This window comes from Mya arenaria, chromosome 13, assembly GCF_026914265.1.
Source record: "Mya arenaria isolate MELC-2E11 chromosome 13, ASM2691426v1".
Taxonomy (NCBI): Eukaryota; Metazoa; Mollusca; class Bivalvia; order Myida; family Myidae; genus Mya; species Mya arenaria.
This window is the reverse complement of record NC_069134.1, coordinates 50311963-50329520: the sequence shown is the minus strand read 5'-3', so window position 1 is coordinate 50329520 and position 17558 is coordinate 50311963. Positions and strand designations below refer to the sequence as shown.

The window sequence follows — 17558 nt, the reverse complement described above, 5'->3', positions numbered from 1 at the left end:
AAACTAGATAAATGGAAAGGAAAAGTAGAAAAGGTCAAACATAAAACAAGGAAATAATTAAAGTAGATTTACAGCATCGCATAATCACAATATGTTGACAAAAGTACACATACTTTCAAAATACTGCCCAAAATTTAGATTTACAACTTTTTTATTCATGGTTTCAAATTATAGTAACAATACAGTCATTTTGGAGTTTCATTTTGAATATAGTTATGAAAATAACTGAAAGCAAACAAGATATTCACATAAATTGCCATTATTGATCATTCAAATGAACATGTATAAACAACACATAACTAGACGATGTACAAATCAATTGAACAGACTCATTCCCCTTTTAACACGTTGTGCGTACAGTTCAGGAATGTATGATTCAAGGCAAAATCTGTCAAGTTGACACAACATTTTCAGCCAAAATGATTCACAAAATGCAATTCTCTGTATAGAAAGACCTACACATGTCCAAACTACAAAATCACACCATTTCCTCCCGGTGATTCCCATCTGCCCTTGGACCTGGTAGTAATATTTGTGTGTTTCCTTGAGTAACACCTTGCCATTCTCTAACTGACAAAAAAAATCATTGTCTTCACAGCATTCCTCAGGCGTTTGCATCCTCCATTTCTTAGAGGCAGGACACTTAATCTCAACCAGACCAACACTTTCTGTACAATGTGAACAGAACACAAGCCCATCTGGACTGGCACCAAGGTAGGGTCTGTCGGCACATACAACTAGACCACTGTCTTTAACTGCTAGTCCTTTGTGGTCAGTTTGCATTGCTTTCGCATACATTCTCTTTGCAGCCTTCTCATGTTTAATTCCATATTCTGTGTACTTGCTTGTGAAATTGGAATACAACATCTGCCGCAGGAGTCCGTCAGGTTCAGTTGATTCTTTCCTACGACAGATGCTGCCAAAGTTTGAAGCTGTTAGGCGTTCTTTTCTGGCCTCTTGCCATTTCCCACTTTTTTGGCCCCTTGTTAAGATTTCAGTTAATTGAATTTCTTCAGCGCTTTGCTTCAAAGAGTCAAAATGATCCAAAAACACTGTCTTACTAGAACTGTCCCTCAAGTTTACACTATCATGGTAGTTGAATGGCACAGAATGTAACACAGGGAGATCTGGTTCATTTTCAGTTGTTTCAATTTCAAAGTTTTTTAACCAGCCTACATTCAACTTCGAACCAACCAGTTTCTGCCTAAATCTGTCAATGTTAACAGTGCATCCATTGATAGAGTTCAGTTCATGGTTTTTGTTTACAGAAACTTTACGTACTGACACGTTGTACAGTTTCTTCTTTGAGAACATAAGATCTTCAGATTTCCTAGGCGACAGCTTACGTTTCCGTGGTGCAGACAGCATGCTGAAGTTGTTCCAGGCACAGGGTTTGGATGTTGGAGCAAGGGTTTTTTTACGCGTCAGGTCTTCAAGTCCATACAGCAGGGCACCAATATGGTTGCAGCATTCACCTTCACTAGATGAAAATAAAAAAATTCATTTACATGTGTGCCTTTTTACTTGTTATACTTACATGTATATTCCAAAACATTAAAGTTTGAAAATGGAGGTGAATACACAGTATTTTACACTTAGTATTTCCTGGTAGGCCATGAACATACAAAACACAAACAGTGCCATAAGTAAACACCAACACGGTGAAGGGAGTTCATTGAATCAATACATAAGCTCGCCTGTTCTTTCATTCAGAAAAAAATAGCAAAACTCAGCTAACCATGAAAGCCAAAATTATGACAGTTATAACATGTGCTTTTTTGTCTCTTGTAACAAGTGTACCAAGTTTGATAAGAAGATATGAAATAGTTTGAAGAATGCCCCAAGTTTAAGTATTTGATAATACTGACAAAATAGCCTAGCGTGTGTGGGTTTGACACCTTTCATCAATGCAGATCAGAGACTTTGATTTATCACAAATTAATTCAACTTACCCAGCTGGACAGTTGCAGAACGCGGAGTGTATGCAGCCAGTCACTTTCGACAGAAGGATCCAGGGTTGGTACTCTGGTGACTTTCTTTTGTCTGCAGTTGGAAATGATGGCAGCACGGAAGCTTGAACATAACAGTGGCTGCACTCTTCGCTTATGAGATGGACCTGAAGAATAAATTATAAATAATATTTTAATTTAAATGACAATAAATAAACAACATACATCATAGAACATATGAAAATTGTACAAAATACATTATTTTTTTTAAAATTAAGATAAGTATATAGTCAGTGTGGTTCGACACATACATGTGCTTGCATCCACCACACCCCCCTTAATTGTGGCTAGCCCCGCCTACATAAAAATGTTGAGTACATTTTTCACACCAAATTATTTTTATGTCCAAGTCAAAATAGTCCCCTTGAGCTAATTATATAACTAGATGAAGTAAACATGGCAGAAAAAACAGCCTCAGACTTATTATAAACTCACTATTTGACATACCTCAACTTTCTGTACATGTCCGTCCACATAATAAGTCCTCGCCTTCAATTGACGTTTCGAGTCTCTTTTCAGTACAATGTAGTTGTATATATCCTTTTCCTCTACAGCAGGAAACAGATCAATAGTGGACTTCCATGCCTTCAGTGTTGATGGCGGTGGAAGACCCTCGCCACATGGGAGGATAAAGCGTTCGGTTGCTCTTCTCTCTCTTTCTTCCCGATCTCTCTCCTCCAGCACGCGTTTGTCAGTTATAGAAAGTCTATATGCGCCTTTTATCCTCTCAATCAATTCGCATTTAAGACCTGATACATTCAATTTCCGGTTCGCAAGGTATCTTTTCAAATCGACGACCTTAAATGGTGTCAACTCATTGTTATTCATACACGCCCCAGTGATCTCATTGTCTACGTCGGCCATCTTGCAAAATGTATTCCCCGGAAGTAGGAAATGGAGTAGCCTCCCTTAGAAATCAGGGGAAGTAACCAAGTTATCGGAAAGGACAATATAATGGATAACTACCGCCCCCCCCCCCCCCCACCACCACCACAACACACACCACACATTTTAATAATTATCCTGTTTGATCAAATTGTCTAGGTAAAAACTTCTATGTTATTGACTACAGTATTTCATTTTTGCCTAACCAAGTGTCAAAAAATCCGATTTAATGGTGAAGTACTACCCCCATCACCCATTTTATACTAACGAATACGTAAGTAAACTATACCCTGCCAACCGAATGTTGATGTTCATAGGTTGGTAAATCTTACGGGTAAGTACGCCTGATGTGGGAATCAAACCCATGACTGCAAATACACTAGCATTGTCCCTTACTCAGCACAGGCGGCTGATTCATAACCACACAAACTTTAAAGGGACTAGACAGCAGATGGTCCGAACTCGAGAACTTAAGTTTTACCTCAAAACCCGAAAATACAACCGCTATGGAGTAGACTAAACCAATTCTTAAAAGATAATCATATTAATATAAATTTAACATTAAAAATATCAGCTTCGGAATAGTCAGCAATGAAAAACACACAGCGATTACTAATTTCTTAATTGTGCTGATGAAATTCTACATCTTTGGTTCAAAGTATAGAAAAACAACGCCTCAATTTACTCAGTATGATAATTAGACATAACATAGAGAAAGAAATTGCCTTGATAAATGATAAAATGAAACAGCATGAAAATAAATGGTTTTACATCCGTTCTAATATTTGATCAGTCTTAATAATTACGTGCCCAAATCCTTTCCTTTTTGTGTTCATAATTCTCTTTTCTTATATAAAAAACACAGAACAAACTATGATAAACTATGTTCTACATATTTCATATTTTTTCATATTATATAATTATCCAATGATTATGAAAAATTTATTGTGAAATGCTCAAATGTCCTTTTTTTCTTCAAGAAATGTACATATTGATGTTCTTCTGCACAACATATACTGTAATATAAATTTGAATAAAAAAAAAAGTTTTACCACAAAACAAGCCTAGCCTAATCAATACCACCTTTTTTTTCTTTTTCATAATCAATACCAACTAGTGAGAGACCGATAATATACCATTTTACACGATTAAAATAATATTTTGTCGCTGTCTCAGTTTAGTTTACCCGTTTAAAAATAGCACATAATGGTGGCCCGGTTCAAGTGAGCATTTTTAGCAAAGTGAAAGTCACATGATTAGAACAGATACATATACAAACCCAATCTTTTTCTTGGATATACACGGTAGCCAAACCAAGCAAATTTCTATTTGGAATTCTTTGCAAAAATCGGGCCGTTAACGATATAATACATCAGTAAGTAAGATTCAATGCGCTGTACACAACCATATAAACTTTATGTTAGTTTTTGACAATTTTCTCTTTTTCTTACAATGTTATCATCTGGTGCCTAGTCCCTTTAATATCAGATTTTGTAAAATAATTGTTTTCAACAATTTGAAGAGCTGCATGGTGTATTGAATATATTAGTTAAATGAATTCCATCCTCTTACTGAATAAGGAATAAAAAATGAAAACACATTTCAAACATCAGAAGTTCTTGGAGTGCATTAAATTAACTTAAATGCCAAATACACAATATATATTTAACATTTTTTTCCATGTTCCAAGTTGGCAATCAACTTCTTCCTATCACAAGAGCTGTCACAGAAACAGCGCGCTCGACTTTTCTGCCGCATTTCAGTGTAAGGATTGAAAAGTCTTGTGTCCGGATGAGCGAAAAGACATCCAGACTATTTATGTTGTCTTAGAAACCGCTTTTTTGCCCTACAAATTATGACATACATATTCTTCTTATAAGATACAATGATATCAAAGAAAACAAACACACACGCACGCACGCACGCACGCACACGCACACACACACACACACACATGATCAGGATTCGAACATTCGAGCATAATACAAAAAAGAATCATAAAGTGTTCATGTCTTTAGACGTTACCATCTGACCTATTATGTCATTTGATAACTAGCGTATGTAACATTATGTCACTCACAGGTTGGAGAATAGCGTACCACGTGAACTTTCGAATGTATAACGGTGACGGCCGAATATAAAAAATAAAATAAAATATATTTTACCGTGCAATTGTGCTAATAGAGGTCACAGGGATCAAGAAGTACATACATGCAGACCATGTTCTTTTAAATAATCTCTAGGATACATTGCTCCGATTTAAGTTGTTCTCAATGATAAAAGGGGCAACAGATTTAGTGTTTCTTATCTGATCAGGAAGGAACGAGTGCGCGCACCGTCGCGCTTTGGTTTTACACACATCGTATACGTTTCACTAATTAAAGTTTATTAGTTACATAGTGATGGTTCGGGGTGGACACATATACGCTGTTTCAAGGGTTAATGATCCGATCCGTATGTGCACCAACGCACTATGGTAATACACTTCTCCAATAATTGTTCATTGATTAATGTATTTTAATTACAAAGAAATGCCTTTGGAATGGCACACAGACATATGCTAAACGAGTTGCGTTGTTTAATGGACAATAATATGTGTTGACTTGTTTATTATCGCTTGCATAACGGGTAGTAGAGTGGCATGCAAATATTGTCCACTCGTCAATGTGTTTCGAATACGTTCTGATGCTTACGTCGCCCCCTGTTTGACTAATGGTCCTTCATAGAAAGTTATAAAGTGTAAACTATGGCAGACTAGTTACCTTATGCATGCAGTACTCAGCATCCGTTTTAAGATATTCTAATATCATATTGTCTATGGGTATTGAATATGAGCTATCAATACCAGTGCTCATTCAGTTTACCCCAGGGATCCGTCCTTAGACCAAAAAACTACACTATGTACACAAAACCTGTTCGAACTAGCTGCAGAAAGCACGGACTTGACAATCATTTCTATGCGGACGATTCATAGTTGTACTTATCTTTTAAACCTGCGGACTTTATTTCTAGCGAAGAGACCATTCATCGTTTTGAAAGCTGCCTGAGATATAGTAAATTTGGTGACTAACAACATGATTTAACTTAATGCTGACAAAACAGAAGTAATAATGTTTTCATCTGAAAACAATGCTGGATCAGTTGCTAATATATGTGTGTGTGTGGACAATTCTGAAATCAAGCAATCGTCTAGCGTTAGAAACCTCGGTGCTTTTCTGAACTCGAACATGAAAATGAAAAAAAACATGTGAACAGTGTATGTAAAAATTCATTTACACAGTTACGGAAAATCGGCGACATCAGGCAATATCTATCATCAACTGCAACTAGAATTCTTGTGAACTTTCTTGTCACATCACGGTTGGATTATTGCAGTGCTCTTCTAAAGGAAATACCAAAACTTTCAATCAACAAACTACAGAATGTGCAAAATACGGCAGTTCGAATCATTTCCAGAACATCTAGATATGACCACATTACTCCCGTGTTACGCGGACACCATTGGCTTCCAGTGCTGTGCAGGATGGAGAACAAGATTCTTGCATATACTTTTAAAGCACTCAGTGACCAAAATATGTAGTAAACATTATTGAAAAATACGCGCCATCCAGGAACTTAAGATCCCAAAACAAGTCTTTAACACTTATGGTTCCAAAAAGTCGTACAGTAAGATATGGCGACGGGAGCTTTTTGTCAGCAGCTGCAGGGTTGTGTAACGCGCTTCCCTCTTGTATATAAAGGACTGAAAAACATTGGCTAGTTTCAAAAAAGCACTCTAAACTCACTTTTTCACTGAGGAATATATGGGAACTGATTATATGTACAATATCAAATTTATATTAAAAAGACAATATGTAATCTTAAAACTTAATCATATATAACTAGTTATAATATTTAATCCACATTAACTTTTACAACTGTTTTAATTATTTTGCAATGTTTTATAAAGTGATCTTTGTTCAAAAATGTTTTATTTGTTTTAATTTACAATTCGGTATTGGGAATTTATTTAAACCTTTTTATATCAAAAATGGTTATTCTGTTTTTTATTTTATGTAATATGAAGTTTGTAAAGCACTTTTGAACGTGTATTTTGTACATGAATGAGCTCTATAAAATCTGGTATATAATAATAATAATAATAATAATAATAATAATAATAATAATAATAATAATAATAAAATTAATGAAAAAAACAACACATGAAAGGCTTGTGCTCTCGCATAAAATAACCTTATCCATACCCTACATTGATAGAGCAGCCACTGAAAAAGGAAGTAACAAGTTTTATAACTATTTCATAACCGTGACAGACTTTTAGTTTAGAGTAATATTCCATTTCAGATTCATTCAACTTCCTCTTTCACGGGATCTTAATACCTAAGACGGCACAAGAACAGACAAGGTAACCTTAACATTTTTTGAGTATGATTTTAAGTTCACATCATATATACACGTAACAAGTAACGACAAATTTCGTATATATTTACTTTCTAAAATTTAATATCTAATAATATGAAGTTAACCGTATGGTAAACTAATTCAATGCTAAACAATAGCTTGTCAATGAGTAGAAGATATTTCAAAATAGATAATATCGTTTCAATGAAGTCCTCCTAACACTTCAACAAAAGAATAATATTACAATATATCGAATGTTTAAAACTTCCAACCGCCGATGGTTTTACTTACATTTGTTAGCTTATAATAAATACGTTATATATTTCAAGTCATTGGAATATCTTTAAACCTATATGAACGGAATTCTTGCAAGGTTGTTTTCTAAAATATCAACGTTGCCATATTTCATTCGTAGATGTACTTCAACTTCATATTTTCATGACATATTTAATATGAGTAGTGTAATATTGATATTAGAGGGGCGCACTTTCGGTGCGAAACTTTATCTGAGTGTCCCAACACCAAAACCTAAACAACATATGTTATTATTATGTGGTGATTGGGTGTTGGGTGTCTTCCCATATATACATTGACACACAAGTAATTAAGGTTCTAGTAAATATTGTATTAAGTGCAAACTATCTATGAAGTGAAGCACACTATGGTGAAATCAATGATGAACTTATCTTATATTTTGCATCTATAGAGTACACCAACAAATTAAAGTAAACCAATATGTTGAACATATTTGAAGTCAATTGATTGAGTTATCATTAACTTCATTAAATGACATAACATTTAAATTAAAATGACAGAGGACCATATAAATCTTCCGTTTATCAAAATGATACGTTTAAAAAACAGGTATTTATTTAATGCAAATTTACCGAATTCTAATTAATTCAACATTTTTTAACCTCATACATGCTGTGATATTATTATTACTATATTTCATGATTGGAATGTTGAATATAATTTTTCAGAAATAATTTTTGTGTTTTTTACCTATACATGTAATCATGACTTTAGTTTAACCATTGGTAATGAAACAGAAAACTGTGATGAGAAGTAAGTCTATTATGTTAATAAATATTATGTTCCTTAAATATAATACTTTCCGAATTGTAAAACCTTAATAATTCCCTCGACAATACAATTTATTTACTTTTGTAACTAGCAAATGGAAGTCCCCGGAAAAAAAACTACAGCTAGAGACTTCTGCCGTTGACACAATCTACTGTCAGCCTTGCTCCCATGACGGAGAAACTCTCCCTGCTGAGGCTTATTGTACTGTTTGTAAAGAGTAGTTTTGCTCCATATGTGCAAGTGTACACAAGAAACAAAAAGTGACTAGATCACATGCCGTCCTTCACAAATCCAACATGCCTACCTCAATGAGTGGCCAAGAGGATGACGATGAGTACATGGAACCTTGTGAGTTCCATCCAAAAGAGTTCATCAACTACTTTTGCCCCACCCATCAGACCCTTAATTGCGGACACTGTGTAGTGCAGAGCCATCGATCTTGCCGTATTTATGTCATCTTAGATATATCGGCTATGCCTCAAAATGTTTCCACTAAAAAGGCTCTACTTGCTGTTATATGGATGTTATGATAACAGTTGATTATTACAAAGACAAACAGTTGACGAATGATTGCTGGTCCCACACCGATCGTTTATTATTGTATGTTGATATACATCCCATATTTGCCAAATGTTGTGAAACTGGAAAAATGTATTTTCAAATATGTTGCCGAGATCAGTTTCCAAAGTTGCCGACAAACAAACAAACTGCTCTGTAACCACTTAAGAACATTCAATGGTAATCCTCTGACAACCAATACAGTCAAGAACAGTAAAGTTGCCATTCTAAATAAAACATAAAAAAACAAAAGGTTTCCATGTTTTGAAGCAATGAAATGTTGCGGTGTCGACTCCGCCAAATGCACTACAGCTTTTAGAAAGACATCGGACCAAGACAGACAAGACAGTATTGGATGTATACAATAATGTGATTAAACTGACCGACTGCATTTAATATTACATGTTAGATATGTAGCTGTGTCACTAATATGTTTCACAGTCAATTTCAATATTACTTGAAAAAAGTAAGTATAACTGATGGAGAGAATAGCGAAAAGGGTCTGTTGTTGCATGAGTATTCGCGGTGAATATTGTCAAACAAAATGGGTCAACGAGAGTTTTTTCACAGTGAGTACAATATTGCATTAAATAGGTGTTCGATAACAATTATATTCGCTGGCTATATTTATTATTATAAAGCCCATACTTGAGTATATTGACTAGCAAGTCCAAAAGTTGTCATTCATAACAACGCAACGTCATCGACATAAACGTCAAAAAGTGTTTTAACCATGTTTGCTTTAATTCCCAGCCATGACTTTGACAGTTGTAAACAATAATGGGTCCATGCGGGATTATTGACAAGGAGAAGTACCATTGTGCTTTTAATAGTAGAACAATAAATTCCTATTACATGTGTGTAATCACTGTTGTAAACACATAGAGCCAACAGTTTAAAAAAATGTTAACGTCATCGTTGTTAAATTTCAAAACTGTTACTGCTCTGGCAATTTAATGGATAAGCTTATTGTTTGATGTATTTCTAACAAGATTTGAGAATCATGATTACGTTGAACTTGTTTATATCTAAACATACAAACACATCATCAAATATGTCCCGTTACAAGCTAACAAAGATGTTGGTAATCATGTTGTAAACATAATGGAGTTCTGGACAATCGGCCAAAGAATCCGACATGTATGTTGTTGTTGCTTTCTGCAGATCGTTCAATCACATCAGCGCAACGTCATGGACACAAGGATTAAATACTGTTAAAACGATGTTATATTGGTTTGCTGTGACCCCCAAGCATGACTTGACCTTTGAGAAATTGGCGAGTTGTTGTTTTGTTTTGGACACATTTTGTTAGTGATGTGTTCTGCAATCATGACTTTGTTTAATATTGAAATTACACCAAGATAATGATAAAGACAAAATGGACGAAGAAACACAAACAATTGTTTAGTTCGGGTACATAATAAAGGCTTGTTCTCTCGCATTAAATGAACTTTACAATGATAGAGTTACTATAAAGGCTGAAAAAACTTGTTATAACTATTTTGTAATCGTGACATATTTCCTATCAGAGAAATTTCACATTTGGAATTCATTTAACTTCCTCTTTCACTGGTTCTCATTGCTTTAAACGATACAGAACAGAAAAGGTAACCTTAAAACTTTTTTAGCATGGATTTTAATTTTTTAACATTTATTCATATATATTGTGTTCTACTTATAAAATGCATTAGGATGTTTATAATTTAGGGTTTCGTTACGTATTTAAGTGCACCATTACGTTTTTTAGTCTCAATGTTTGTAAAGTTGTTTCCCTTAGTAGAAAATTTGCCCTTTTACGAAGAATAACAATTTGTGTCTTGGGGTTCTTTTGTTCATTTGAATTCGTTCATACTGCTTCTTCCTCACGATGTAAGTGCATCCGATACGTCTTGAATTCGTTTTGCCTTGACTTTTTCCGTTTATATTTTGTTATTTAAATTTCTTAAAATCTAATTACATGTACTCAAAGTACTCAACGAATGGTTAAATTAATGATAAACTTAAGGGGAAGGTAAGCTTAAAATGTTGAGTAGTAGATATTTCAATATAGATAATATAGCGTCAATGGAGATCACCAAACATCTTAAGTATAATATTTTTTGGGGATTTTTAAACTCTTAACCGGCGATGGATAACCAATAATACATTAAATTCGTCTTATTTCATGCAAACATGTATAGGTTAAACTTTTATTTTCAAGACATATTTAATAAGAGTAACGTTATGTTGGTGTAAGAGTCCAAACCCCGTAATCCTAAAAAAAAACAGTAATTATTATTTGTTGATGGGGGTGTGTGTGACTTCCAAAACATATTTTTGACCATAGTACATCTGAAATGATGTATTCCAGTGGTTTGTATTAATATGTTTCTCATATATGGACTTTTAAATCTTCCCTTGGACAAGTTAAGGGGCTGGGCTGCGTGGGGGTGCATTCAAATTATTTAAATCTATAGAGTTCACCACACTAATCAAAATAACGCCATTTGTTGAATTTTTAAACATTCAAAGTTTTGATTTAATTCAATCAATTGTAGTTTACATGCACCCATTTTATAACTGATATCAACATTTTAAGTTATCAGTAACTTTATCCACTGACATTGATTTGAACTTTAGTGGCTAAGGACTAGACTATTAATTTCTGTTTGTCAGAAGAAATTAATTGTTTTGAAAAAAGACAAAGTCAGCATTTAACTGATTCATACTTGCTGCGATATTTAAACCTAATTTTCAAGATCAATTGAAAATGTTTGATAAAATGTTAAAAAAAACTCATCTAGACTTATTTTCAACACTTTTACAGTGATGAGAAGTTTATCTTTGCTGATGACAGCTTTGTATATTTGCGTGTAAATAGTATGAAGCTCTAATTTAACATTTTCTCATTGTAACAGACAAACAATAACTACTGTAATAGCTACTGTAACAACACAATGTTTGCTTTTATATATATTATATTTTTATGCCCCCGAAGGTGGGCATATTAAAATCGCACCGTTCGTCCGTCCGTCCGTCCGGCTCTGTAACTTTCCCTTGTATGGACAGATTTTAAAATAACTTGCCACATGTGTTCCACATACCAAGACGACGTGTCGCGTGCAAGACCCGTGTCCCTACCTCAAAGGTCAAGGTCACACTTAGTGTTTATTCACAATTGAGTGCTGCATATAAGGACATAGAGTATAGGTTGTCGTGTCCGGGCTGTAACTTTCTCTTGTATGGACAGAATTTAAAATAGCTTGCCACATGTGTTCCACATACCAAGACGACGTGTCGCGTGCAAGACCCGTGTCCCTACCTCAAATGTCAAGGTCACACTTAGTGTTTATTCACAATGGAGTGCTGCATATAACGACATAGAGTATAGGTTGTCGTGTCCGGGCTGTAACTTTCTCTTGTATGGACAGATTTAAAAAAAAACTTGACACATGTGTTCCACATACCAAGACGACGTGTCGCGTGCAAGACCCATGTCCCTACCTCTAAGGTGAAAGATACACTAAGTGTTTATTCACAAGGGAATTCTGAATATAAGGACATAACAGTGTAGGTTGTCAAGTATGGGTGGTATTTTTATGCCCCCGAAGGTGGGCATATTAAAATCGCACCGTCCGTCCGTCCGTCCGTCCGTCCGTCCGTCAGTCCGTCCGGCTCTATAACTTTCCCTTGTATGGACAGATTTTACAATAACTTGCCACATGTGTTCCACATACCAAGACGACGTGTGGCGTGCAAGACTCGTGTCCCTACCCCAAAGGTCAAGGTCACACTTAGTTTTTATTCACAATGGAGTGCTGCATATAAGGACATAGAGTATAGGTTGTCGTGTCCGGGCTGTAACTTCCCCTTGTATGGACAGATTTTAAAATAACTTGCCACATGTGTTCCACATACCAAGACGACGTGTCGCGTGCAAGACCCGTGTCCCTACCTCAAAGGTCAAGGTCACCCTGCGTGTTTATTCACAATGGAGTGCTGCATATAAGGACATAGAGTATAGGTTGTCGTGTCCGGGCTGTAACTCTCCCTTGTATGGACAGATTTTAAAATAACTTGCCAAATGTGTTCCACATACCAAGACGACGTGTCGCGTGCAAGACCTGTGTCCCTACCTCAAAGGTCAAGGTCACACTTAGTGTTTATTCACAATGGAGTGCTGCATATAAGGATATAGAGTATAGGTTGTCGTGTCCGGGCTGTAACTTTCTCTTGTATGGACAGATTTTACAATAATTTGCCATATGTGTTCCACATACCAAGACGACGTGTCGCGTGCAAGACCCGTGTCCCTACCTCAAAGGTCAAGGTCACACTTAGTGTTTATTTACAATGGAGTGCTGTATATAAGGACATAGAGTATAGGTTGTCGTGTCCGGGCTGTAACTTTCTCTTGTATGGACAGATTTTAAAATAACTTGCCACAAGTGTTTCACATACCAAGACGACGTGTCGCGTGCAAGACCCGTGTCCCTACCTCAAAGGTCAAGGTCACCCTTAGTGTTTATTTACAATGGAGTGCTGCATATAAGGACATAGAGTATAGGTTGTCGTGTCCGGGCTGTAGCTTTCCCTTGTATGGACAGATTTTAAAATGACTTGCCACATGTGTTCCACATACCAAGACGACGTGTCGCGTGCAAGACCTGTGTCCCTACCTCAAAGGTCAAGGTCACACTTAGTGTTTATTCACAATGGAGTGCTGCATATAAGGACATAGAGTATAGGTTGTCGTGTCCGGGCTGTAACTTTCTCTTGTATGGACAGATTTTAAAATAACTTGCCACATGTGTTCCACATACCAAGACGACGTGTCGTGTGCAAGACCCGTGTCCCTGCCTCAAAGGTCAAGGTCACACATAGTGTTTATTCACAATGGAGTGCTGCATATAAGGACATAGAGTATAGGTTGTCGTGTCCGGGCTGTAACTTTCCCTTGTATGGACAGATTTTAAAATGACTTGCCACATGTGTTCCACATACCAAGACGACGTGTCGCGTGCAAGACCCGTGTCCCTACCTCAAAGGTCAAGGTCACACTTAGTGTTTATTCACAATGGAGTGCTGCATATAAGGACATAGAGTTTAGGTTGTCGTGTCAGGGCTGTTACTTTCCCTTGTATTGACAGATTTTAAAATCACTTGCTACATGTGTTCCACATACCAAGATGACGTGTCGTGTGCAAGACCCATGTCCCTACCTCTAAGGTGAAAGATACACTAAGTGTTTATTCACAAGGGAATTCTGAATATAAGGACATAACAGTGTATGTTGTCAAGTATGGGTGGTATTTTTTTATGTTCAGAGGCAATTTAAAATAACTTGCCATATGTACTTGAAACGTAAAGGCAAGATCAACTTTTCATGTACTGACCTTGTTCGTAGGTCAATGTCACATTCGGGGGCATTCGTCACATACTGTGACAGCTCTTGTTTTTAACTTTGTATGCTAGGCCATGGAAGTCCCCGGGAAAAAGCTTCATCTAAAGACATCTGCCGTTGACACAAGCTACTGTCAGCCCTGCTCCCAGGATGGGGACACCTTTCCTGCTGAGGCGTACTGTACTGTTTGTAAAGAGTTCCTCTGTTCAAACTGCGCAAGTGTACACAAGAAACTGAAAATGACTAGGTCACATGCTCTCCTTGACAAATCCAACATGCCTACTTCAATGAGTGGCCAAGACGATGACGATGAATACATAGAACCTTGTGAGATCCATCCAAAAGAGTTCATCAAATACTTCTGCCCCTCCCACCAGACCCTGAATTGCGGACACTGTGTAGTGCAGAACCATCGATCATGCCATGTTGATGTCATCTCAAATATATCCCTAGCCTTCAAGGATGGTCCAGAGTATGGCGACATCGATAAAGCAATCGCTAAGTTATTTAAAGACATTGATAAGTGTGCATCTGACGTTGAGAAGAACAAGACGGTAATAGCAGAGATTGGTGATAGTGAGGTTTCTAAACTAAGAAGATGTCGAGATGAGGTGAATAAATACTTCGACGAAAGAGAAAATGCACTCCTTAAACTCATTGAACAGATGAAAAATATCGATGAAGCATTGCTGGACAACCTGAGGCCAAAATGTGATAACCTGAAGGCTGAGGTAGAAGAAATAAAGAATAACCTTAAAACGCAAGAAAACAACACAATCCAGTTGTTTATAGGGGCGAAACGGGCCAAACAACTTCTAGAAATAACACAGACCACTCTTGCTGAAATCAACAAGCAGAATACTATTCATCAATACAGATTCAATATCGATTCGGCCACAGAGAGGCTGATGGAATCCACTACCGGCCTTGGCGTTGTGAAAGAAGAAGTCATTGATACGCAAAATGCATTAGGTATACATGTTAAATATTTTACCAATGAAAATTATGTTTTATAAGATTATTCCTTACCGAATGGCCCAATACGTGAACAACATCTGGTCATTAAGCAGTGTTTTCTTGAAACTTCCATTATCAAACATCTTAAGTACCTGTTTTAAAACGTATACACCGAAAGAGGGACCATTTATGACTTACACTATATATGTGTTACCTTTCAAAAAAAAAATTATTCCAGTGTAATTTTATTTCACGAGAGTCATAGGACACCAGTGTGTTGCCAATATTGAGGTGCTATATTGAGAAAAGTTTTTTTAAGTAACTTTAGCTAATAGTGTCTAACCACTCTGGAAAAGTCGAGATACTGGACATGAATGGGGACGTTATCAGAAAGATCGAAAAGAATCGCTGGGGTATGCAAATGTTTAAACGTCCCTACCACCTTATTGTGGTCAGGGAAAGTCGGACTGCCTTCGTCTATGTATCGGACTGTGGAAAGGACACCATCACAAAGCTTGACATGAACCTAAACGTCCTCCAGACGTTCAGGGATCCTGCATTGAAAGGTCCAAGGGGCATATCGATGTTTGCGAACCAGCTGATTATCTGTTGTGACAAAAGTATCAACATTATGTGCATAAACCTATCCAGTGGCAATTTGAGCCAGTTGCTTGTGGAAGATCACGGGATACAATCAACAAGACATTGCGTCTACATTCCACCCCAAAACAAGCTCTTTATTACCTCTTATCGTATCGGATATGCTGATTTGAACAATTCAGTAAAAGTGTATAATGCATTTAAATAAAAGCGGCAATTTGGACTAATCATTGTTTAAAACCTGTACAAATAGAAGTGAAAATATATCAACGAAGGGAAGAAGTACGTGTTTTTCTTCAACCATACCTTTCGTGATATTTTGCTATTTTCCATTGTTACCTATTATCTTAGAATGTCGTCTTGAAGCAATTTCACAAGGTCGCCAGAGTATGTTTTTGGTTGTCGATCAACTTTCAGCAGATGCCAGTACCAGAATTTAAATATAACTGATTTTTTTACCTATACTGTTTCTCTGTAAAATTGTACACATATGCATTCACATGAAACGGAATGGAAAATTAGTTTTGATTGTTACTCTTTCTTTCCTTTCTTCATTTAAGGTATACTTTGTTGAATGCTTCGAAGAAACGACATTACCATACTAACGGTATTTCTAGATGTCATACATAACAATCCATTCGTCTGGTGTCTACGATTATGCCTTAACAGGCGGATATTGGCATTGTATTTAGCATATGTTGAATGAAAGGTTTGCTTACTATACAGCTAATCTGTACAAACGCCTACAAAATGGTGTCCTCCTATATATTTTCTGTGAAGATTGAATTGATTTCCATTAACACGTAAAAACGCTATAGCTGAGATACGAAAAATTTCTGTAAAACCTTTATTGCTCTATTTCAAAATAGCTTGTATTTCTTGAAATATTCATTAATAATTGCAAATAAACGTTTGCGAAGCAAAGTATTCTGTCTTAAATATGTTGCGTTCAACTTTAATCTTGGAGCTATGCGCAAGAAGTTTATGGGGACACATTAAGCCCAAACTTTCATTAAATTCCTATTGATAGTTAATACGTTATGGCTGAGACTCGAAGTATGCTATAAATTTCATATTTGGCAGCATTGACTCCCAAATTAACCATTGACCTTTATTGCAAAGTTTTGTGGAGTTCCCATTTATGCGCGTTCACCGAGAATTGCTCGCAATCCAAAAGTACCCCCACCGAATTAATTGCCATAGTAAAAGTTATAAAAGATATCTTATTTGCCCTTATCCACCTGTACCAAACGATTCATGTACCTAGCTTGCATACGTCTTAAGTTATCACAGGATTCATATTTTCACGTATGACATCCAATGTTCTCATGGCAACCACCAAGTTCCGTGAATTTAGTTTTACACTGTTAAATAAATGCCAGGAGCGCCTATTAGACATTAGAATGGGAACACCCATAAACTTTCGAGTAAAGGTCACATTGGCCTTAACATTTGACCTGTTACCCCAAAACAGATCACGGTCAGACTAATTCAGTAATATGCATAAGTTTCAATAGTCTACACCTAAACGTTCAAGTAACTGATAAGAGACGAGAGCTATCATAGAATGTATATTAAATGTCATTAACATGACATTAAACTTTATCCTATTGATCCCAACATCAATAAGGGCCACCTAGCTTTGACATAATACCAAATAATAAACACGGTCATCTACT

The 17558-nt window shown here is 36.2% G+C and overlaps 2 protein-coding genes across 2 annotated transcripts; one reads left to right on the top strand and one right to left on the bottom strand.

Moving 5' to 3' along the window:
* Positions 1–315: 315 nt before the first annotated feature.
* On the bottom strand, positions 316–2873 carry LOC128215336 (uncharacterized). The gene is made up of 3 exons (XM_052922032.1): positions 2457–2873; positions 1953–2116; positions 316–1480 (listed from the first exon to the last, which is right to left on the bottom strand). Exons 1-3 carry the CDS (start codon positions 2871–2873, stop codon positions 316–318), a joined length of 1746 nt encoding a protein of 581 aa, XP_052777992.1.
* Positions 2874–10714: 7841 nt separating this feature from the next.
* Positions 10715–16806, top strand: LOC128214179 (tripartite motif-containing protein 45-like). The gene is made up of 2 exons (XM_052920517.1): positions 10715–10808; positions 14394–16806. Exon 2 carries the CDS (start codon positions 14397–14399, stop codon positions 15336–15338), a length of 942 nt encoding a protein of 313 aa, XP_052776477.1. The 5' UTR covers positions 10715–10808; positions 14394–14396; the 3' UTR covers positions 15339–16806.
* The last annotated feature ends 752 nt before the right edge of the window (positions 16807–17558 follow it).